Source organism: Pipra filicauda, unplaced genomic scaffold (genome assembly GCF_003945595.2).
Source record: "Pipra filicauda isolate LSUMZ 115617 unplaced genomic scaffold, ASM394559v2 scaffold219_size1829416_pilon, whole genome shotgun sequence".
NCBI classification, from domain to species: Eukaryota; Metazoa; Chordata; class Aves; order Passeriformes; family Pipridae; genus Pipra; species Pipra filicauda.
Genome location: NW_024104331.1, coordinates 1,570,782 through 1,594,332, shown reverse-complemented (window position 1 = coordinate 1,594,332; position 23,551 = coordinate 1,570,782). Strand labels below are relative to the sequence as shown.

Below are 23,551 nucleotides of genomic sequence, written 5' to 3'. Positions count from 1 at the left end.
CCCACCCCCGGCTCTCCTTTCCTGGCTCCCTCCCGGCACGTCCCCACCTCCTGGGTAATGGGTTAATGAGCCACCATCTCCCAGGAGTGACGGATTACGCGGCCGCGCCGGCGCTCCCCGGTTCCCAGGCCCCCCCCTCGCCCCCCCCCCCCCCCCCCCCCCCCGCCTCCTCCCGCTCGCTGGTCGAAATCCCAAGTCTTCCTGTAAAAGGAACAGTCTGTGTGAACCGTCTCATGTCCCCCCCTCCTGCCCACGGCCCCCCTTCCACCCGCTGCACATTGGCCTCAGCCCCAGTTTAAAGGGACCAGTGACCTCACTGGCAACAGAAAACCGTGGGAAAGAGATGGGACTGATAAAGCCTTGAGTTGTTTCAGGGAAAAATCAACATCCAGCCCCACACGCACACACATGTCTGCCCGGCTCTGCGCGGCGCAGGCACTTTGGAGGTTTATGATTCAGATGGAAACCAGCTTATTCGAAACACGGTGCTGTTTGAGGACGCCGCTCAAAGGGCCCTCGACTGGGATTAATCAGTGGCCACGGCCGAGGGCCGGGGTGGCAGCAGTGGCACCGCACTCGGAGGCGTCAGGATGGGTTCGGCACCCCGGCGCTGTGCCACGGTGGTCCCGCCAGGAGCTCGGCCCCCTGCCACGCTCCCACAGCCTTGGAAGCGTCTTCCAAGTGCCAGCTCATGGCGCTGCCAGGGCATTCGACACCTACCCTGTAAAACAAAGCGGCCAAAGCCCAGCTTTAGGGGTTTATGACACTGGGATGAATTGCTGTTTTCTTGTCTCATTCCACAGTGCCGGAAACTCTGACCCGCAGCCCAGCATCTAGGGAGCATCTCCCTTTCCCAGTGCTTGCGGGAAGGAGGTAGGAGTCTGTTTTTCAGAGCCCTGCACTGCTAAAATCCCCCAAGGCAGCAAAAACGTGTGCGTGTGGGAGAGAGAGAGAGCATGGAGGAGGGAGAGAGCTGAAGTGGAGGTTCCCAGTACGAAAATAATGCCTTTTTATTTTGAAAAAAATAATCAGCGCTGAGATCTGGCAACACGTGGGTTTCCCAAAGCCTTTTGCAAAGACCGTGGCAGCGATAACAGCCCGTCGCCGCTCGGGCCGGCCAAGCTACCCCACCACCCGTCTCCCGTGGCCTCCTAGGGTGCTCCCTATCTGCCTCAGCCATCTCTGCCAGCTCACCCTCGCTGCACCCGCCAACCCCGAGGTGTCTGCAATTCCCCAGCACCTCGCCAGCAGCTCCGCAAAAGCCAAATCCCAGCTCCTGCCTGCCCTTCACCCACGCCTGCCCCAGCCCATCACACGGAGCAGAGCAAGGCACGGCCCCCCTGACCAGGTTTTGGAGGCTGAACCACACCATCCTCCTTCCCGAGGTGAAACAACAGGGACCTGAACCAGCCGTCCTGCGCTGGAGTGCAAAACTGACGTTTCAGAAGTGTTTGTAAACTGAAAAAGAGAATAAAACCTTTGCTCTAGGTCACAGCACTTTGTTTCTCTAATTCTGATGTTTTGTTTTCACTGTGAAAAGTGGTCAAGAAGCCGAGCTGTTATTAGCTTACATTTCCAAATGAAAAGTTACTTTGAACCAGAAGAATTAGAAAAGTGTTATTTTAGCAATTTTGAGACCCGCTCCTCCTCCCTTTCCAAAGTGATTTCAGTTAGAAACACATACATCTCCAAACCAAACTTCCCATAAACATGTGTTTTTGAGAGATTAATACCCTTTCCACTGATAAAACCATTTAAATGGGATCCTGAGATTGGTTATTTCAGGCTCTTGCTCATATCACAGTGAGCCTGAACCACGCAGAGCCCAGACCTGCCATGGAGGAACACTTTTCTTCTCCATTAGAAAGGAATTCACTGTCCAGACTTGATCTTTTCTGGGCCTTGTCTAAGCATCATTATCTGGGTTCAATTGAAGTGTAATTGGCAACATGTTTTTCTAGGATTACACTTCGTTATGAACAGAGCGGGGGCCCTGAAACCCACTTCTCCTGTAATCGGATCCATTTTCCAGGCTGTGCTCCTGGAGAGTCGTTTATAATCACCCCCAGCAGTCCCAGGGGGATTGTGAGGGCCATCTGAACCACCCCAGCTGAAGCAGAGATGGTGCTGAGACCCCTCACGGCCGGTTCAGGGGAGGATTAAACGGGCTTAGCTGCGTGCGAGGGGGGCTGGGTTTGGATGAGCATCACCCGTGTCCTGTGGGAGGGAGTGGACAAACCTCCCCCACTGTGGGCAAGGGGTGATGGGGTGCAGAAATGGGGGGTCTGGGGCTGCAGAAATGGGGGTTCTGCCCCTGCTCGCCTCTCACTGGGCATCGGTGCAGGCAATTCCCACAGCACACTGACCCCAAGTGCAGAGCCACAGACAGTGGGTGACCAACCCCTGCCCAGAGCCGCCCTGCTCTTCCCTGGAGAGCTACAGGCTTTGCCACAGCCAAGCCAGGGAATTATCAGAGGAAATCTCTCCCCAAGCCCTGAATTAACAGCCCTGGCTCCATGCTCAGGGCTGTTTCCCCTCTGAGAGCACAGCAAGCATTGCTGCAGTGCCTCTCCCCGTCCCCAGGACCCCTGTGAGACCCTCTGGGACTCAGGAGACTGGTGAGAGCTGTCCCCTGCTCGGGCTGGCTATGCCTCTCCGTGGTGGGAACTGTTTCCAGAGGATGGGTGTCACGAGGACGGGGCTAAGCCATCCATCACACCCAGCACTAATTGGCTACCCTGCTTCAGAGGCCAAGGAATAAGTGAGCTGCAAAGATTGATGTCCCTTCCCTGCAACAGGAAAAACTCTCCGGGCCAGGGCTGAGGGTGGATCCCTGCCAGGAACCTGGGATTGCCCAGGTTTGCCTGTGCCAGCAGACTCCTGGGGGTGAAGGACTCCAGCCTAAATTTCCCTGGAGGGTGATGGTCAGCCCAGCCACCAACCCCCCTCTCATGCTGGGACCAAGCTGCTCCTTCCCCTCCCTCCTTCTCAGCTCTGGGAAATGTCCCAGGAGAGCGGCCAGCTGTGAAAAGCTGCAGCAGCTGGAATGTGGGAGGGAGGGCAAGGCTTCTGGAAAGCCAGAGGCAGGAGCAGGACTTATCTGTTACCTCCCCGTGAACTGACACCTCTGATTTAACCCCGTGCATGCCTGGAATGCCCTGTCCGCACATCTTCAGTCAACATCACCTCCTAACCTCAGGTCCCACCGCCGGCTGCCAGACCCACAGCTGTAATTTCAAAAGCAGAGGCCTCGCAGGGATGCTGGACAGGATTCCTGGCTGCAGCACTGCGGACAGGCTGTCTTGTTCTGTGGCTGAGCAGAGGGATTCATCACAGACGGGAGAATCAGGCAGGGCTTTGGGGAGGTGGCTTGGGATGAAAGCGTGTAGGTATGAATACGATATCACCTCCGTGTTTTGTCAGATCTGGAGCACAGCCAGGAGAGGATTGTTTGCCGTGGCTCCACTCCAAGCCAGAGGCACTACAATTGCAAACTCCCCCCCACTTCCCCGGCCCACGCAATCCAGAGCCGGCCCAGCCGACTGCTACGGGCAGTCCAGGGGAGGGAAAAACAACATTTTCCCACAAACCCGTGGCCTCACCCTTCCCCAGGCAGGGACAGGGCAGATCCTGGATCTGCTCGGGGCCCGACTGAAACTCGGCGCTGCCCTCTCCGCCCTGGCACGGCTGTCTGTGTCCTCACACCTATTGCCCCACGGCGGGTCTGCGCCCGCCCGGCCCTGCCGCCGCGGCCAGGAATGCGGCTCAGCCCCGCAAATCCCATGGGATGGGGCACCACGAGGCTGCACCTGCCGAGCTCATGGCTGGGGTACCTCAGAGGTGTGCTGCTGTCTCTGCAGGATGTGGTGCTTGTCCCCCCTGAGCCCGTGCCCAGGGCAAGGCTGGGACCCGCAGAGGGGGTGCCAGGTGTCAGGCAGCTCTGTCACTGCATCCCCAGGTCGATGGGGCTGGAGGGCAGCCGGGGACAGGTTCACCTTCCTGCTCTGGAATCGACAGTGGATCCTGATGGTTTAGCATCAGCCGCCACCAGTGGTTTAGTCCCAGCTACCCCTGCCTCAGTTTCCCCACCCAAACTGATGCTGTTGCACTGGGCACTCACTTCACAGAAAAGCCACGATGAGTGATAATTAATATTGCACCACCCCTGCTGACAGACGGGGTTACTGGCTCTTCCAGGAGCCCAGACTGAGGTCAGGGCTCCCCTGTGGCTACACAGAGAGGACCTGGAGACTCACTGTCGTTGGACACTGGTCTGCTCCTCTCTGGTATTTCAGACCCAGAGAGGGTGATGCAGACAAGGTGAGCTGCTGCAGTACAGGGCAGTGCCCATGACCACTGCAGCCCTGGTCTCCTTGGCTCTCACTGTCATGGACAGGATGAGCCTACCCCGGAGGTGCCAGCCCCTCTCCAGTCTCTGGCCGCTGGAAGGACTTGGATGGCCTTCAGCAACAAGAGGAGCTGGGATGGGAAAACCCATGGCTGGTGAAGTGAGGTCCTGGCCTTCCCCCGGGGCCAGTCCCCAGGGCTCCGGGGAACACAATGCCTTTGTTTGGGACTTGGCCTGCACAAGGAGCCCTTCCCTTGCTCTGTCCCAAAACACCAACCCTTCAAAAGGCCTGTTCTCCCCCTCCCCTTCCCCCAGCCATGCTAATGTGCCAGGCCTCTTCTCATGAACCCTGGGAGAGATCAGGCTGGTAGACAGTTTCACCACTTGTTAAATGTGTGTTTAGCGATCTTGTGAGTAGACAAGAACAAATACAAACAAGCCAGGCTGGAGAGCCCCTGCCCCTCCGCCCTGCCTGGAACGCACCAGCCCCAAGCCTTTCTTCTCTAACCACTTCAAACTTTCATTTCTTCTGAAGCCACAACAAGGCACACTTTGTAAAGCAAATGAGTAAACAGCAACTTTCAGCTTAAAAGGAAAACAAGGGGGAGGGACTGTTTTTAATTACTGGATTTTAAAAGGGGCTTTATTCAGTTAATTGCTTTCTGTTGTAAAATGTTCTTCTGCGCACAGCCCTGGTTCTAGCTGCGTTGCTGCTGGCCAGATGGCACTGCAGAGGCAATGACAGCATGTGCCTTCGCTGCTTGGGTACACAAGTGCCTTCAGCATTCACAGACATCGCCCCTGAGCCCTCCCAGCCTCCATGGAAATGACACGAGGCACCCAGTGTTGCTCAGACACGACCAGTGGTTCGGCGTGTCCAACTCATGTCACCTCCAAAGGAGCGGAGGAAGAGCAATCGGCACGCACGGAAAAGCCTCTGCAGCGCTTCACATCGAGTTCCCAAAAGGGCTAATTGCTGTTGATTGCCTTGGCTGCAGAGTGTCACCTTCCCAGTCTGGGGGGAGAGCCCCATGTTCGTGCGAGGTGCTGAGCTCAGCTCGGTCCCACCCTCTGGATCGGGGCGGGTGACGGAGCTGCGAGGTCTGGCACGGCAGCCGGCGAGCGTGTAGGCATGTGAAGATCTCCGTGTGCATGTGGCTTGCTGCAGCAATGTGAAACGGATTCCAACTGTACTCCTGGTGATCACAACCAGCTTGGAAGATACCCCGAGTCCGTGGAAACAGATGGATTAAAAATAGAGAGCTCAGGGGTGCACGAAAGGATCTTTAGCAGGAACACCACCAGTGAGGGTGTCACTGTGCTGGGGACAGATGGCACAGGGAAGGGACAGGGAGAGGAGGCAGCAGGGGACTCTTCTCAAATTGGATCGGCCCCAGAAGGGGAAGAGTGAGGAAAGGAAATGGAGCAGGAATGGCCTTGGGCTCCTGGCACATGGAGACCCTAAGCGTGGTGCTCCTCACTGCACTCTGGGCACTGCAGGGGTTTCCACGAGGCCCCGGTGAGCGGGTGCTTCAAAGGGGGGTCAGTCAGTGCAGGGGAAGATGGAGAGAGGCTTGTTACCAACATGGAGCTCTCAGGAGTGTGCACCCACTCCTCCCTTGCTGGCCTTCATGAGGGAGCACACATGTGTGGGGGGAAATGGGGATAAGGAGGCTCCCAGTCCCCATTCAGCAGGGATGGGGATCATCCCCTGCCCCTTCCAGCACAGAGGAGGAGAAGTGCACATCCAAAGGGCTTCCAGAGCCACCAGCCCTCTGCCAGAGAGGCCCCAGGGTCAGGGATCATGCAGAGTTCAGGGCAGTGATAGGGCTGGCCTGGGGGGAACTCACAGTGCTGCCGCTCCCTCCAGCACTGTGAGCTCCTGGCTTTCCCTCCTTGCACGGCTGCTCCCCTCTTAGTGTGTCCTCCCCCCTCCCCACGCTGGTGTTTTCCATGCTGGCACTTCCCATAGAATCATTCAGATTGGAAAGGACCCTTAAAATTGTCAAGTCCAACCGTTAACCCAGCACTGCTGTGTTCTCTGCTAAACCATGTCCCCAAGTGCCACATCCGCAAGTTTTTTGAACACTTCTGGGGATGGTTATTCCACCACTGTCCTGGCCAGCCTGTGCCAGTGCCTGACCACCCTTTCAGTGAAGAAATTTTCCATAATATCAAATCTAAACCTTCACTGGCACAACTCGAGGCAGTTTCCTCTGGTCCTGTCACTTGTTACCTGGGAGAAGAGACGGATCCCCACCCGGCTCCCCCCTCTTGTCAGGGAATTGCAGAGAGCGAGAAGGTCCCCCCTGAGCCTCCTTTTCTCCAGGCTGAGCCCCCCCAGCTCCCTCACCTCCTCCTCATCTCACTTGAGCTCCACGCGGCTGCTTTGATGGGGCAATCTCCTTTCGGAAAACGAACCCAGGAGAGAGCACTGACAGCCAGAACGTCTTCAGAGCAGCTTCGGAGCCGCCGTGCCCACGGCAGCAGCAGGCAGCTTTCCTGCCGAGGAGCCCTTTCCCCGCGCCCACCGCGGCGGGGGGGTCGGCTCCTGCCGGCAGCCAGCAGCTGCTGCTGAATGCTCACTTTCTCTAATTGAATAGCAGGAAGTTAAATCTTGTTTCTTTGCCTTTCAGGCTGTCAGCTGGAACAATCGCCCACCTGTGGCACCACCCCGGGGATATAAATAAGGAACAAAACACAATGCTGCCCGAGGAATGGATGGCGTTCCCAGAAGATCTCCTGATACTGTATGCCACAGTGCGTGCCCACACTAAGGAGAGGTGTCTGTGCTGTGGGGGGCACGTGGGCAGCCCCACAAGCTTCCTGGGTGGTGTGGGAACAGCTTCCAGGCAAAGGGATTGAACACGGAGGGGGATGCACGGAGCACACAGCGCACGGGTACCATGGTGTTTTCCCCCTGAAAAGGTGAGGCAATAATACAAAGGGACAGTTTTATACAATCAACTTATTTAAGGATTCCCCCGTTTGCTTTTATGTTGGAAAAATACATGTCCTGCCAATGAGCTGAATTTTCTTCTTTCTCTTTAATCCCCACCCCACCTCCCTGAGCCACCGTCTATTCCCACGGCCTCACTGTGCCTGGAAGCCACCGGCTATTCCCACAGCCTCCCTGTGCCTCAACAAATCTCACTCTGTTTTGCACATCAGGGAGCATCCACAGGCCCTCCCAGCCATGGCACTGGTGCATTAAACACAGTCCACAGGCAGAGACAGCCCTATCCCGTGGCCTGTGGATGCTGCAGCAGCTGGAGCAGCGCTCCAGGCAGGGCAGGTGAGTCCCAGCGAGACCAACACAGGGAGGAGTGGCAAGTGCAGCTGTGCAGGTGAAGTGCCAGCACTCTGCTGGGGTGGCCGGTGCTCCCATCTGGCACTGGGTTTGTCTGGGATCTGCCCCACATCTCCAGGACAGAGGCTGGGGTGTGCTGGTGGCTGCCCCGTGTGCTTGCTCGCTGCTCTCTTCCCCGAGTGTGCTGCCAGACCGGCCACGAAGCCAAGAGAGAGCGAGCTCCTTCCTGGAGCTGCGCCTCCCTCCCCGCCACCCAAGGCGCTTCCCCGCCACCTCCGGCACTCGCATCATCAGTTCACAGCCCGGCCCAGCGCTCCCGCCGGGATGCTCCCAAGGCAGCGGCCGGCACAGCTGGGCCGAATCCGACAGCTATGCACAGCTGGAAGGAGCCCAGCTGAGGAAAGGATGGAGGAAGGCTGCAGTGCAGACCCTCCGGGAAGGGGGGAAACGCGGCTGGGAGGGCAGTGGGAGCCACCAACACGCTTGCACACGCACTCACACGGGCCAACACTGTTGCCACGAGAGGAAATTATTAATTTGCTGGGAACAAAGTCGGCAGCGAGTCAGAAAACATCCTTCTCCCGACGTGCTGGAGAAAGGTCTCCCAGCCTCCCCTTGAGCCCTCCCGGCCAGCAGCCCTGTTGTCTTTGTGGGGGGGGAACAGGCCTGGCACAGGGGCATGTTTCTGGGCCCCATGCCCCCATGCCAGGATGGAATGTGGGCTGTCTGGGCACCACATCCCCATGTGAGGATGGAATAGGAACGGGCTTCTCCAAGATGCAGGACCCCTCACTCCCTCCACGGACTCGTGGCACCCTGACCCGGGGGTGCTCCTGCCTCCCCAGTGCCATGGTGGGGGATGTGGCCATGTCCCCCTCCCCACCACCCTTTGCCAGTCACTATGGTAACAGCCATGGCCCAAATGCCACTTCCCTGTTTGTTTTCCCACTGCTGCCATGGCAGGGATGGCCACGGCTGCCCTCCCTCCAGCTCCTCGAGTGGAGCCGGGGTATTCAGGGCTCAGCAGCCTGAATGAAGCCAGATCCCTGGACACATTCCTGTGGTTGTGGGGGTTTTTTTTTCTTCCTTTTTTCTCTTTCTTCCCCCCCCCCTTCTCCCTCGCTTGGCACAAGCTAAAGGATTCAAAAGGAAGCCAGCCTTGGCAGACACGGGGGGAGGAGGGAGTGGGGAGATGAAAGAAGGCCTCTCTCCAGCTTTCTCTTCCAGTTCCCACACTCAGCCGGCGCGGAGAGCTCCTAATGATTCCCAGCCGCACCTGGAGGAGGCCACTTGGCCGCCGAGGAAGTGGGGGCCTGTTTGTACAGCCAGCAGGACAGGCCCCCACGGCCCCCCAGCCAGGTCACCCTGGGTGACGAGGTGCCTGAGATGGCAGCCTTGCCACGGTGGCATTTCCATGCCACATGCCAGAACTGGAACTGAGGAAAACCTCTTCATGCCCAGCTTGGTGGGCTTCGAGCAGCTGCCTTTCCCCATGGGGGTCATACCCTGTGAGGTGGTGGGTTGGGGACCACCTGGGGGCTAACGTGGCCCCCGGGTCTGTGCTGAGGCAGAGACACCCATTCACACGCTCCCCAAACACACCTGAAGGGGAAGGAGCACCAGGCAGCACCGCAGAAGGTGGCGGTGACACTTGGGGCACGTTGCCCCACAAAGGACACCAGGGAGGGGGACACCAGCCACCATGTCACCCCGTGGCTGCGCCACAAAGCCCTTCACGCCCTCTCGTGGCACCCACTCAGCACCACAACCGTGCCGGTGCCTCTCCCTACCCCTGGCCCCATCCCCATCCCAGTCCTCACAGCTGTGGCAGCAGGAACAGGGCCCCTGTTCCCTGGGGCAGATGCATCCCCGCCAGGATGGGTGTGAATTCCCACTCACACAACCACATCCACCCGTGCTCCAATTCCCACCAGATGCAGCCCAAAAGCCAGTGCTGCAAGGGGCTGGCAGAGCCAGGCTTCCCTCATAGGGCATTCGGAGCAAATTTTCCCTCATTTGTCCTCCCTGGCATCCACAGCTTCTCTGGGCAACCTGTGCCAGGGCCTCACTACCTTCACAGGGAAGAATTTCTTCTAATATCCATCTAAATCTGCCCTCATTCAGCTTAAAAGTATTCCCCCTTGTCCTGTCACTCTATGCCCTTGTCCGAAATCCCTCTCCAGCCCTCTTGGAGCCCCGTTAGGTACTGACACCCCCTCCTCTCCTCTCCTCCCTGGGGGATTATGGCACAGTCCTATCCGGCAGAGTGCTGCCAGCAACGCTTTGAAGTGCAGCCCTGGTAACAGAACCTTCACTGCAGGAATGGGAAAACGCCAGGACAGAAAGATCTCCGCCTCCGTCGCTCGCTGGTCTGGGCAGAACTGGGAAAACAAGGCAGTTTTTTAAAAGGGGAATCTCCAGGCAGGGAATAGGGCTGGGTGGATTTGCTCTGCAGTTATAAGATCTTTGCCCTCTTGGTGCTGCTCCAGCCTAGTAACCAAAGGGTTATTCCCACCAGCGTGGTTGGGAGTTATTCCCACTGAGCTATCCCCGTGGAGTTATCCCACAGCTACCTTAAGGACCAACACCAAGCTGTGGATACCAACGGTTCCCAGTCAGAGCCGGGCAATTCCCAGTTCTGGGGGGAAGGCAGGAGAAAAGTGCAAGGATGGGTGTATGTACCCCATTGACTCCTTCTGGCGAGGGGCCAGGCCTGAAGCAGAAACTGTCTGGTGCATCTTCCAAGGAGCTGGCCCGGCGTGGAGCTGCCTCTTGGCAGCGGGAGACGCCGCTTTCCTCCGTCAGCGGGGCGGTGAAGCGGCTTCACACGCGCCCCGTTGAGTCACGGCTTCGTCGGTGGCCTCAGCAGCGCGGGGTGGCCGAGCCCAGCCCTGGCTGCGCTCGGGGGAACCATTTTAGGCACCGGTGACAGAGGCATCAGCAGACAGGGCTATAAATAGCGGTGTCGAAGGAACGAGATGGTCAGGCTGTTCAAATCCTGGCACGGCCCCGCTAGCGCTGATAGCAAGTGCCCTTTGCTTGTTCTCTTGCCGCCAGGTCCCCTTATCTACTCTTCCAACTCAGGGTGTTTCTGTCAGCCTGTCACCAGGTCCCCTGCCCTGACATTTTAGCCTCCTGGGATGGCTGCAGGTCCCTGATTGTGTGTGTTGGAGCCTATTCCACAGTCCATGAAAGATGTAAAACCAAAGGGACTGCAGGGATGAGTGGAGTTCCCACCTGGGACCCCTCACAGCCAAAATCACAGGGTTGTCGGGAAAGACCTGTATATGCATGGCCCCTACACATGGGGACCTGCAGTGACACAGGGTTCACTGCACTTCAGAGCACTCCTGGATTTCTGCTTTCCCTCCCCAACGAGCTAGAGTCATCCTTCAGACTTGACATTCCCTCTGGATCATTCATCAGTTTTGGATTCACCACCCCTGGAAGTGTCCAAGGCCAGGTTGAAAGGGGCTGTGAGCAACTTGGTCTAGTGGAGCTGTCCCTGCCCATGGCAGAGGAGTGGAACTCAAAGAGCTTTAAGGTCCCTTCCAACCCAAACCAGTCTGTGATTTTATAATTCTTTCTGATCTCTGTCACAGTGGTGGGGAAACTGAGGCAGGGAGGTGTCATGACTTACCTGATGCACATGAAGGATGAGGAGAGCAGAGTCCACTCTCTGCCTGACCTCCCTGCCACGCAGCTGGTCATCAGGTGTGTCCCACCCTCACCGAGACACCCCACAAGTTCTTGGGGTTAAATCACAGATTCGTCATGAAAAGCAGTTCTTGCTATTCAAGGCCGTGATTACCTCGGGAACATCTGCACTGACAATTGCTGAGTGGCAGCATAATTCCCCATCAGCTCTGCCTCCGCTTCTCCTCCTCCATGGGCTCCATTTCAAAGCACTCTCACTGCAGAGCCCTGCAATGCTGGCAAAAGAAAAAGCTCGGAAAACAGGCAACGGAAACAAAACCTCAGGCTTGCAGCAAAGCAGTGACAAAACATGCCAGACCCACCTGCACAAACCTCCCCCTTCCCCCCCCCACATGGCCTTGGCCCATGTCCTTCCATGACCCTCCCTGGCCCTGGTGTCAACTCTTGGAGTCAAGGGGTTTGGGGTGGATTTTGCATCAGAGGCAGCTCTTGGCCTTGGTGTGGACATCTTGACCTCTCAGGAGCGGATGGACCCACCTGGACTTTCACTGGTGCAACACTGGCTGGAATTTGTGCTGGAATTTGATTTTTCCTCCAGGCATCTGGTGGAAGAACATGCAGGACTGGGGATGGGCTGGGGGAAGGCATTCCAGCAAAACAAAACACTCTCTGCTGAGGGCCATCCATCCCTTAAATGAACACCCATAGCAGGGATGCTGCCCCGGGGCCTATGGACATTCCTTGGCTATATTTGGTGTTGGATGGAGAATTTGTTGCTTCCCCTTAACCCATCTGTTCCCCTTATTGGCAGGGAGGAGCCAACACCAGAACTGCAGTGTCGCTACTCGGATAAACCCGGTACTTCAGCAGCAATAAATCTCCTCTGTTAAGCTTTTGCTGCCTCCCACCTGTTGGCTGAGAGAAGATCAAGTTGACAAAAGTCTTCTGCCAAACTGTATTTTTATCCAGGGCTTCATCACAAGTCCAGGTTCCCACAAAAGCCGTTCACAAAGCAGAGGGAGGTGTTTGTATCACCACACATCTCAGCTCTGGAATCCCACCTCTCCCAGAGGTTTCCAGTTCCAAATTAGGTGCTTTAATTACATTTTCTGAATTCCCTTAAATCCCCAAAAGCTTCTCGTCGCCCCCACCCCACCCTCCTAAAACCTGGGAGGTCCCAAGCAGGGACCCCAGACAGCCAAAATACTCATTGTGAGAAAGGCGACAGAGAGCCAGGCTGGGACCAACACGGTTTATTACAGAAAAACACCCCGAGGGATTTCATTAACATGGCAAAAAAAAAACAAACACTGGAGGACAATGAAGTGAAACCCAGGGCAACAACACACAGCAGGAAAGTCCAGTTGTCAGCCAGGACAGCACAAGAGGCTGCACTGGCCCATCCAGGTGGGAGATGTGCCCAGCCCATGGAGCTGGAACCAGGGACCCCATCACACCCCCAGCCCGAGGGGACATGGCAGGTGGGCACATGAGGAAAGCACACAAGCAGCAAGTCCATGTCTTCCAGTTGTAGTGATGGAGGAGATAAAAACACAAGAAGCCACGTGGATAAAAGCAAATGGGGCAGCCACTGCAGGAACAGAAATCCCCACTCGGGAAGGACTCAAGGGGGGAGAAGGGAGGTTTGCCTCACCTGGGGCCCATTTCCTGAGTCCCACGTCTCCCAGTGAGCCCCTAAGCTGCCCTGGCAGCAGGAGAACCCTAAGCACAGTCACTAAAACCCTGCCCTCAGCTCACAACCAGCTCCCTGTGCATCTCAGGGCCCAGAAAGGCAGCAGGAAAGCTGCTGAGATCCAGGGCTGTGCCCCAAAATCACCGTGCATACTTCCCTGGAGCTCACAGCACCTCCAGACAGGGCATCCATCTCCTCCTGCCAGCCCAGCCCTGCCAACACCAACATTGCCTCTGGATCATCCAGCACATTCCCCACAGCACCCAGTGCAACCACCCACCCCAGTGGCCGTGCTTGCACCCTGTATCCAATCCCACTGGCACCCTGCCCTGCTCCGAAGGGCTGGCTGACAATTCCATTCCTCCTGGAACATCCCCTCCCGTGTGCAAGCTGGGCTTGGCTGGGCTTCCACGATGCAGATCTTCAGGAAACACCTTGGAGATGTTTACTGAGAGGCCAGGCTGTGCTCCCCTCCCAGCTGCCAAAAAGGCCTCCAAGATCCAGCCCAAGATCCCAAAATCTTGGGTTCACATCAAAAAGACGAGACCTTTCTATAAACCTGAATGTTAATGGATGTGTTACCAAGATACTCACGTCTTTCAAGATTTTTTTTCTTTGTTTGTTTGGATTTTAGACCTTCCTCTGAGGTCTTTGTCACCCAGATGTGACAAAGAACAGTCTGTCAAAGAGCATGGGGGGAAAAAAGTGCAATTTGCTCTTCACTGCTAGAGTGGGATTTAGTGCAATGAGAAAAGTCTGCCAAGCCACTGAAGGCATCACCAGCTTGTTTATATATTCCTCAAAAGTGCAATAACTCAAGCTCCAGCCTCACTCTTTGAGCTGAAACTTCCCTGGAAAGAGTCAGAGGCAGACACACACCTTGGGAAACTTCAGCCCATGGAGTTTGTAGAAAACTACAAACTGATAATACTGAGCATCCTTCCTGCTACACTTCCTCCTACACTGTGGGGTGTAGTACAAAAAAAAAAAGGAAAAAAAAAAACACAAGGAAGAAATAATCTTTAAATTTTCCTCCTGAGGGTGTCCTCTGGGACAGGGCTTTGAGCAGAAATGTCAGTGTGATTTCCACACCAGTTTCTCTCCAATTGATCTCTCAGCCTGTTTTTTTAATCAGAGATTTGGTTCTCTCACAGCATCACTAGCAGAGGTGTCTATTTTAGGAAACACCAGAGGTTTTAAGAAGCTGAGGAGAAAAAGATTATCAACTCATATGGGCTCAGCCTAGAAAGGGAAAAAAAAATCCTTTAATTAAAATCCCCAGGCTGAAATTCTCTGCAGATTTACCTAAATGGACTTCAAATGATGTCCCTAATATACCAGGGCCTGCTTTTAACTTAATTGAAGCCCTGGGCATGTGTCTGCAGCCCCTGGACAGCTCAGGGATGAGCTGGGCTTTGGATGCCTCACCGAGATTATTATTTTCAAGTACTAAATCATGCAAGTGTGAAACCCAAATACAAAAACCTGGGCCCAACAATACATTAGCTAGCCCAAAGCTCCAAGCAGGAAACAGGATTTTTTTCATTTTAATATGTAAGTATTTGTTTCTATTTTTCCAAATTTAAGCTGTTCAGCTGGCAAAATCTTGCTGTAAGGACAGATATTGAATATTTTCTAGTTAGGGAGCAGAAGATGAGCCTGGGAAGACACAATACTACGGTGTAATTTTAGTTAAAAGGGACATTTTGTTTCAAAGCTGCAAGAAAGGTTGTTGGGTGCTCCCCACTTTCCAGTTCAGCCTAAACATTTGCTCTGGAAGTCGAAGTCTCTGGGAGTTACCTGGGGTTTTAAATAAACACCAATAGGTGACACCTGCCTGGCACAAAGAGTCCACACAAGGCAGATCCATCCTCGAGGGATTTTGCCTGAAGCGAGCGCAGAGCGCGCGGACGAACTGGGAAAACGGCTCACGGGATGCCTGGCACAGAGGAGTCCCCAGTCCCACGAGGGACAGGGACACCACCACAGCACCCCGATTAAAAGAGGCGAAAGGAAGCGTTCCATCAGCCCCCTCCTCCCTCCGTGCCCCCGACACGGCTCCCGCGGGGGAACAAACTCACGTTCCCCGGGACAAACGCTCTCTGCCTTGCAGACCACGACCCCGCCGGGGGTGTGACACACACGGGATGAGGTCCATGCCAGGGGCTGTGGGACCAGCCAGTTCCACTATTTACTGTTGGGGGTTTGCTTCTCCTGCGCCGGCCGCTTGTGCTTCTGGGCGACGCCGTAGGGGACGTGGGCGGCCACGGTGCCCATCTCCTTGGCTCCCTCCACGTGGAACATCTGGTCGTCGAAGAAGATGTGGGGGCGGATCTTCCTCAGCAGCGGCCCCTTGGGAGCCCCGGCCAGGAACAAAGCCTCGTCCGTCTCCAGGCCCCAGCTGCGCAGAGTCTTTAGGGCCCGGGCCCCCGAGCTGGCCGCGCTCCTGGCGGTGACCAGGTACGTGCGGATGGGACACTCCATCCTCAGCCCCTTGGAGTAGAACTTCTTCTGCAGCTTCCCCAGGGCCTCCAGGAAGCCCTTCAGGGGTCCCTGATGAAGCAAGAAGAAACCATCACTTTGCAGATGTCTGTGCCATCCTTCTTCCTCCCTAAACAACATCCCACCACAACCATCCCATGGGCCAGCAGCTGCTGACCTACCCGGCCTCACACCCCACATGCCCATCTCTGCCTTATTCCCAGAGGTGAGAGCATCCCTGAGGGCTGCCTCCCTCCCAGAGCCTTTTCCTGGCTTCACCCCAGCACTACCTGTGCCAGAGGCTTGTTCTCATGAGCCTTTTCGTGCTCAAAGAACATGTCCAAGCCGTGAGCCTTCACGATCTGCTCCGACTCGTCCGAGAAGAGCACAGCGTCCCCGTCAAACGCCACCCGCAGCTGGTTCTCTGACACCTCCAGGTCTCTGCTGGGGCTGAAGATGGTGGCTGCAGCAATCCCTGCAGAGGTAAAGCGTGAGGCAAGAGGTGGCAGTTACCCAAGGATCCGTCCTTGTGGCACATCCACTGAGGAGCAGAGCAAAACACGACGGGCTGGAAGCAAACACCGCAAGGAAATGCACCCAGCAGCGCCTGCAGCTTGGCCCCAAGACCTTTTACAGCAAAAACAAATCCCCAGATGACAAATCACCCTTTGCATATGGGAATTAATGAGGAAAAACACCGCCTTTGCCTTGGAAGAGCTGTGGAGCTCGTGGAAAAGCTTATTTCTATGGAAACTAGAGGCTCTTTGGAGCTTCGAAGATGCGGGACAAGGCAAACCTGAATTGCATGTCAACATAGGGACATGGATATTGGAGCTATTGCTCCTGGCACCAACCCCCTGAGGGCTCCAGGCTCCCCCCATTTCTCCCCCCCCCCAGGCTGGACCCCAGACTCACCCTCTTCAATGGCCCCACTCACTTTCTCAGCGTCAGAGGAGAGGTAGAGGTTGGCGTGATAGGCCTTGAGGTAACAGATGGGGCTGTTCCCTCCCGTCATGCAGAACCTCTCGATGAACAGATCTGAGGGCAGACAGACCCCGGGGTGAGCCCTGGTGCCCCCTGAACAAGCCTTGACCTGCTGCTCCCCGTGGCATCCCCAGAGCCGGCAGGACTGGGCTAAATTTGGCTCTGCTGCCCAACAGCAGGGCCAGCAGCCAGAGCACCTCAGCATCGGCCAACTCCCGCTCTCAATACCCAGGAAATCTGGGAGAAGCGGGCTCAGAGGGTGTTTGGCAGGAGGAGACAGGAGAAAACACCTCCTTTTCTTGGTGCCAAGCAAAGGACGCCTTCCCTCCCCGCTTACCGTAGTGGTTGATGCTGTTGATCAAGCGAACCCCAACCTGGGCGTGGTTGTTGGTCATGAGGACGATGTCAAAGAGCTCCTCGCTGTCAGGGTAGAGCTCTCTCAGTTGTGTATTCACTGCCTCCAGTGCCTGCAGCACCCCAGGGTGAGGGGGGGGAGTGTCAGCGAGCCCCAGGCGTGGCCCTGACCCCCCTCCCACCGAGCAAAACACTCCTGTTTACCAAACCAGGGATCTGGCCCAGCCCCAGCTACACCCTGAGCCAAGCCAGCATCGACTGGGAAAAAACAGACTGATTTCTGGGGGGGGAAAAACCCACATTGCTGCTCTTCTGTTTTCAAACATGAAAGGTTTCGAGCTTAAGAAATGAGAATAAATTAGCTCTGAGTTACAGATAAGTGTTTTTCAAGCAATCAGCAACAGAATAAGTCTCTCCCCACTGAGTGGATTAGTTTATTCATTGGGAACAGGCAAGAGATTGCTCCAGCGAGCACCCAAAGCTGCACTAAATCCAGAGGAACTGGGGAAGAAACTGGAAAATGTTTTTCAAGTTTGAAATGCCTCATTTCAACACATCAAAATTAGAAATTGGCTGACTCTGCAGCAAGGCTAAACTCAGCCAATTTACAAGAATAAATAAATTGTAATAATAATAATTTTTTTAAAGTTATGAGAATTCCCTAAAGGGAAACTCTAAATACGATCCAAAGAGATGATTTTTTCAGTTCTTGGGCTCAGTTGCCAAAATCCAGCATTTGCTCAGCCCTGGAAGCAGCAACATCACTTGCCAGGAGGTTTATTTGACCTCTGTTTGCCCTGTGGCTGCATCCCTTCTACCACACTGCTCGTCTCCATCCCGACCCCATGCAAGCATCCCACAGCACTCCCCTCTCCCAGGAATTTTTGGGTGAGGACCAGAGTGCTGATTCACCTTAGGTGGGTGGACGCTCACCTTGACAAAGGGAAAGGCAGCCCCGGGGAGGAAGGGCTCGTTCTCGTGGTCCAGCTGGTATTTCACGTAGGCCTCCACCCCTTGCTCGTTGTAGATCTTCTGCTCCTCCTCCATGCGGAACAGCGCCCGCGAGGACACGGCGATGGTGATGGCGTTCTCCGGCTTGGGCTGTGGGCAGAGGGACAAACTGTGAGGCAGCCCCTGCTCCCAGCCCCGCTCCCTGGGCTGGCATCTCTTCGCTCCCAGCATGAAAGGCCAGGGGGTGGGTGACACCTCTGTAGTGATTTGGAGGACAAGGGGCAGCTGCAACCCTGATCTCCCGATGCGCCTGACGCGCCGCCCCCACACTTTTGGGATACCTGCAATCCCACTCCCGAGCATTCCCGCTGCAAGCAGGCTCTCAGGCCCAACAGACTAGCCCAGGAGAACCACTCAGCCTCATGCAGAAGGGATTTTTGTGGCTTTTCCCACCCCCCAGCCAGGAAAAACCACTCTGCGGCTCAGCCAGATCCGCATCCCGTGATGCCGTCCAGATGTGACAAACAACCCACGCCAGCTCAGCTCCTAAAAACACTTGATAGAGTTATTGTGGGCGGAAACATGACAAACAGGTGGTGCAGGCAATGATTTATATGTCATTATTATTAATGTTCGAAGGCTTGATCCAAAATCCACTCAAGTCAACAAGGCACCTCCAGTGGGACTTGGCAGGGAGAGAGGGAACACTGGGAAAGTCAATCTCATCTTGACCCCCACCCGATGTCCCTCTCCCCTTAGAGGGCAGGGAGGTGTTAATCCCCATCACTCACTTGCAAGCACAAAAATAAGTTAATTACTGGTGGCCAATGAGGAATGCTCACTGCCAGGACAGCAAATCCTACAGAGGGACAGTGGCACAGGGAGCCCTGTCCCCAGCAGAGCCTGCAGCAAGTCCAGGGAGCAGGACAGGCCTCAGGGGCTTCCTGGGAGCTCAGGGATGCATCTCTGCAGGAAGCCTGTGAAATCCAGGTGTCAGCACTGCAGAAACCACTCCTCTGTGATCTCTGGGATCCTTTGTGGCATTACCCTGTGAGTAATCCTCCGGCAATGCCGTTTGCCCAGGGGGTGGAGGGTGCCTCTGCCAGCTGCTCTGCACACCCAGGTGCTCCAAAGTTCAAGCTCCCACCCTGCCTAGGGCTGAGCTTTACAGGAACAGCAGCCTGGCAAGGACAGGTACCCCATCCACACTGGGGATTCACTCCCCACAGGGCTGGGCTTGCCCTGGGACTCGCTCTGCCCCCAGCCCGGCATGGAGACACACCCAGGAATGAGTCACTGGGAGCTTCCATCCCATTCCCAGCACCAAACGCCCCTGTAAGCAGTGCCCAAGGCCAGCCCTGCAGCACGGTCAGTCCCCTCTCCAAGGCTGCATCAGTCCCCAAATTCCCAAAATCCCCAGCGAAGCAATTAAGCAGCAGGTGATCAGGATGAGACACAGATCAGGTCAGGCTCAGAACATCACTACAGCCACAGGGATCCCTTTCCTGCAGCATTTGCAAAGAAATATGATCCCATTTGAAAGTGGCTCCTTAAGGAAAGCAAGGGAACAACCCCCAGGGCATGCAGGATCACCCAGGTCCATGCAGGAGCTGATCCATGGCACCAGCATTGCTCCAAGTGAACCAGGGCCAGGTCTCCAATTATGTTCAGCTCCCCAAGGGGTGTCAGCTATTAACTGGTTACAGGCCAAGTCTTGGCACTTCAACTCATTAATTAATAACTCTGGTGACATGGGCCATTTGTTAGCTGAAAATATTAATAACTACTAAAGGTCTTGGGACATCCGGCCATTAGCTGGAGTCTGCCTCTCCATCCTTCTCCCGACTCCCTGCAGTGCTGGCTCTGTAGGAAAGCTGCCAGGTGTTTGCTCCCTGATCCTGGTCCCCAGCGGACCACAGGGCAAAGCATCCTCCAGAACCAGCCCTGAAGGAAGATCCTTAGGAGAGAAAATAGGTCAGCAGCCCACACGTAACAGCACAGAGACAAAGAAGGGGGCCAGAAGGATGTTTGGGGCCACAAGCCAAGCCAGGTGCCCAGAGGGAATTTCCATCTGTCTCCACACACACACACCTTGCACCCTGAGGGGACACCTTGCACAACAGCAACAGGCTGCTCAAGGTCCCTTCCCCGCCACTTAAAGGCACCAGCCTCCAGGAGGTTAATTTAAGAGGTAATAAACGCAGCAATAAAAATAACCATAAGCTTGGGGCCTGACTCTGCCCCAGCGTGGGCTGCTGGAGCCCCAGGTGCCCGCGGGCAGGAAGCTTGGCCCTTGGGAATGGGACCTGCCGGATCCTGTCGGCTCCTGCCAAGGAAGATTTGCACCTTCGGAGCACTTTAGGCAGGAAAGTCTCACCCGGGTGCTAACGCAGCTCCGGCTGGGCTGGAACAGCCCTGCTGTTCTCTGGGAAATGCTGACATTTAAAAAATAAGGCAATTCTGCTCTGCGAGGAGGGATCTGCATTTTGACATTTCTTTGAAGTGGAGGTTTCATTTGGAAGCGTTCCCTCCTCAAGGTTGTTTGGATGCTTCTCCATCCCTACTAGTACTGCAGATGGCCATTACAACATTCAGAAATGGGCTTTAAAAAGCCTCAGTGCTCCAGGAACCACAGCACCTCAAATCCCCCATCAGAGTGCTGTGAACAACCTAACAAATGCCACTTTTCCCCCAAAACCGTGATGTTTCAAGGCAAACACCCTCCTTTTGTAACAGGAAGCACGTGCATGGGAGGGGTCCTGCTCACAGTCCTGGTTGGGATGTATTTAGACTCACAGCCCCCATCCCAACACAGCCTCCTGCTCCTGGTGCCCCAGCCCCTGAGGGTTTGGGAACTCTGAATCACAAACCCTGTTTTCCCCTGGGAGCAACATCCAAGGTCAGCCAAGGTCAGTTAAAGCTCATCATCCAACACAAGCCTGGGCTCTGCTCAGCCAAATCCAACTGAATTTGCTGCCTGGAGATTCACAGTGAGCTCTTCTCCCTTCCTTCTCATGGGAAGGTCAGATCCAGCCCCATCCTGACCACTGAGCAAGAGATTAATGATGTGTTTAAGAGAAGTATGAGCAGGGCAGCGTGGGGGAAGGTCCCATCCTAATCCTGGGTCCATCTCTGTGGTCAGGCAAACAGGAGGGATGACCAGGGACATGTCCCGACAGCCCAGCCCTCTAAAGAGGGACATCAGCCCTTGGCACAGCTCCAGGTGATCCACAAAGTCCAAGTCCATCTCAAAAGCATAAGTGACCTTTCCAACATGCTCCAGATCCATCAAGTGCAAAACCCATCACAGATCCAAACGCCCAATTTGGGGGCAAAGATGTATTTCAGGAGTGACTGGAAACAGCCCATTTCCCTCTGCAGACCCAACAGCTGGCGGCCTTTAAATAGCTCTTCTAATCAGATGTAAATCCTAAGCAGCCCCCCAAGGATTAGAGGCAGACATTTGGAAATCCCACAGGCTCCCAGGAGGAGCAGCAGGACTGCGTCCTCCCACCCACAGGAGCCACAGGTGCCCACAGTGGCACCCAACACCAGCAGCTTCACTGCCACCCCTGGAGGCCACCACTGGCAGGAGCCACGGTGGGGACCCTGTTCTGCCTCCCTTGATCCCTGCCTGGGGCTGAATCTGCTGGACCCAACTGGATCCTAAAATCCTGGAAGAATCCTGTCAGCTCTGGGCACTTCCCTGGATGCTGCAGAAGACCAAATTCAACATTTGGAGGTGGATTTTGGAGTGAAATATGGTCACAGAAAGGGAAGAAGAAGGGCTTGCTCCAAGATCAAGCATCACCCCCACTCCAGCTACAGCATCCCAAAAATCAGGCACCCTGGTGAGCCAGATGGGACCCCAAGGGTGCAGGGGACAAGCAGGGTGCTCAGAGGAAGGGAGCCAGAAGAAGGTCAGCTCCCATTAACCCCACTCAGCGTCACCAGAGAGGCTGGGGGACATTTTCAGCATTGCTGAGGAGTGACAAATCCCTTCGCTGACCTCCCCAGCTGGCAGGAGCGAGGCTGGAGCAGCCACAGGAGCCGGAGCATGGGAAGAGCAGAGACCCCTGCAAAGTGGGAATGCCCTGTTAACCAACCCATTTCCCAGCCAGGAATGGGCTCCCCAAAATCCCCCTGCCTCCTGCCACCTCACAGCCCGTGTCCAGGAGGGAGCAGCCCCCACAGCTCACATCTGCTCCCCCACAGGTACCCGCTCCTGTTCCACCAAGAGGACAGACAGACCTGGCACCTCCAAGGGCACAGACTGACAACTCCATTTCCCGCATGCACGAGGGAGCCCTGGGTGTTCTGAGCCCCCTGCTCGGGATCAGATTAAAGTTCAGGGCGATGGCTGGGATGGTTTTGAGTTTTCCCAGAGCATTATTTACGCTGCAGAAAAGAGCTCTGCAGCCATCCATCACAGGGCTGGCAGCTGCCTGGCAGGGCAGGGCAGGGCACCCCAGCTCTGTGCGAGGGCCCCCAGCCTGCCCCAACAGAGGGGCACGAGGCTGAGCATCGTCCCCAGCCCCACAAAGGGGGATGGCACAGCCTGACTTGAGGATCTGGGTGCCTGGATCTCGGCCCTGCCGCTGGTTTGCTGTGTGAGCAAAGCCCATCCCTGCCCGGCGCCTCAGTCGTACAGCACAGACGGGGGCACTGGTCACCGAGCTGCCTGCAAGGAGAGGAGGAGCCTGGGCTGACATCTACACAGGCCGAGAGCATGGCATGAAAGACAACTAGCTGCATCCTGCCACCAGGCCAGGCTGTCCCTCTTCCTCTGGGAAGGGCACAGCAATGCCAGCTGGCAGCGGGTCCACGACAGGGGGCTGCAGCCGGGTCCCCAGCCGGGAAAGCACAGGGGCTGCTCCAAGTTGGGGTCTGCAGAGCGAAAGCTTAGCAGTCTCCCCTCGTGGAGAGGTCACACACAGAGCTCCACAGCTATCCCGAGGTACGGCAGCACTTCCAGGGGCTCCCATGTTTAAACCCGGCAGGCTCAGCCCTGGTTAGATAACGGAGGCTTTCCCTCTAATCTCCCAGAGCAGGCGAGCCTGGCAGGGGCAGCTGCACCCCTGTGACACCCCACTGCTCTGGGCAGGGATTCAGCTCCCGGGCTGTCCCCCTGCTCCAGCACTGCCACCCCTCCTGTCCCTGGCAGGGCCTCCTGCCTTGGCGCAGGGGACAGGCAGCTCATGGGACACGGAGCCACTCTGCAAGGACACCTCAGCCCAGGAGGGACCCGGGAACACCACAGGGACCCACAGGAACCCAGAGACAACCAAGCGTAACCCAGGGATGCCAAGGAAGAGTGGGGGCATCTGGAGAGACCCCGGGACCTGGACGGAGACAGGGTGTCAAAGAAAAACCAGAGACACCCCCGGGGGGACCCCAGAGAGTGTGGAGGAGATGGGATGGGGCACCCAGAGACACCCGGGGGGTTCCACAGGGGAATCCAGAGAAGATGAGGCACCCAGGAGGACCACAGAGAACCTGTAGAAGATGGGGCCCCTGGAGTGACCTGGGGGCACCCGGGGGAGATGGGGTACGCGGTTTGGAGGGGGGCACCCAGAGGGGCTGCGTCCCCCCGGGGGCAGGGAGTGCAGCGCGGCTGGGCACCTCGGGGGCTCTCACCGATTTGGGCTTCTTCTTGGGGGCGAGGTTGTCGTAGAAAGCCTTGGCTTCATCCCAGGGCCGGCCCGGCGCCCCGGTAGGGCCCGGCGGCTCCATAGTGCGGCGGCTCCGGGGCACCGGCGGCTCCGGCGCGGCG

The 23,551-nt window shown here is 56.2% G+C and overlaps 1 protein-coding gene across 1 annotated transcript; it reads right to left on the bottom strand.

The window, feature by feature from the left end:
• Positions 1-12,553: 12,553 nt before the first annotated feature.
• Positions 12,554-23,551, bottom strand: NT5C1A (5'-nucleotidase, cytosolic IA). Its single transcript, XM_027740279.2, has 6 exons — positions 23,416-23,551; positions 17,761-17,928; positions 16,811-16,940; positions 16,405-16,527; positions 15,780-15,964; positions 12,554-15,561 (listed from the first exon to the last, which is right to left on the bottom strand). Exons 1-6 carry the CDS (start codon positions 23,509-23,511, stop codon positions 15,196-15,198), a joined length of 1,068 nt encoding a protein of 355 aa, XP_027596080.1. The 5' UTR covers positions 23,512-23,551; the 3' UTR covers positions 12,554-15,195.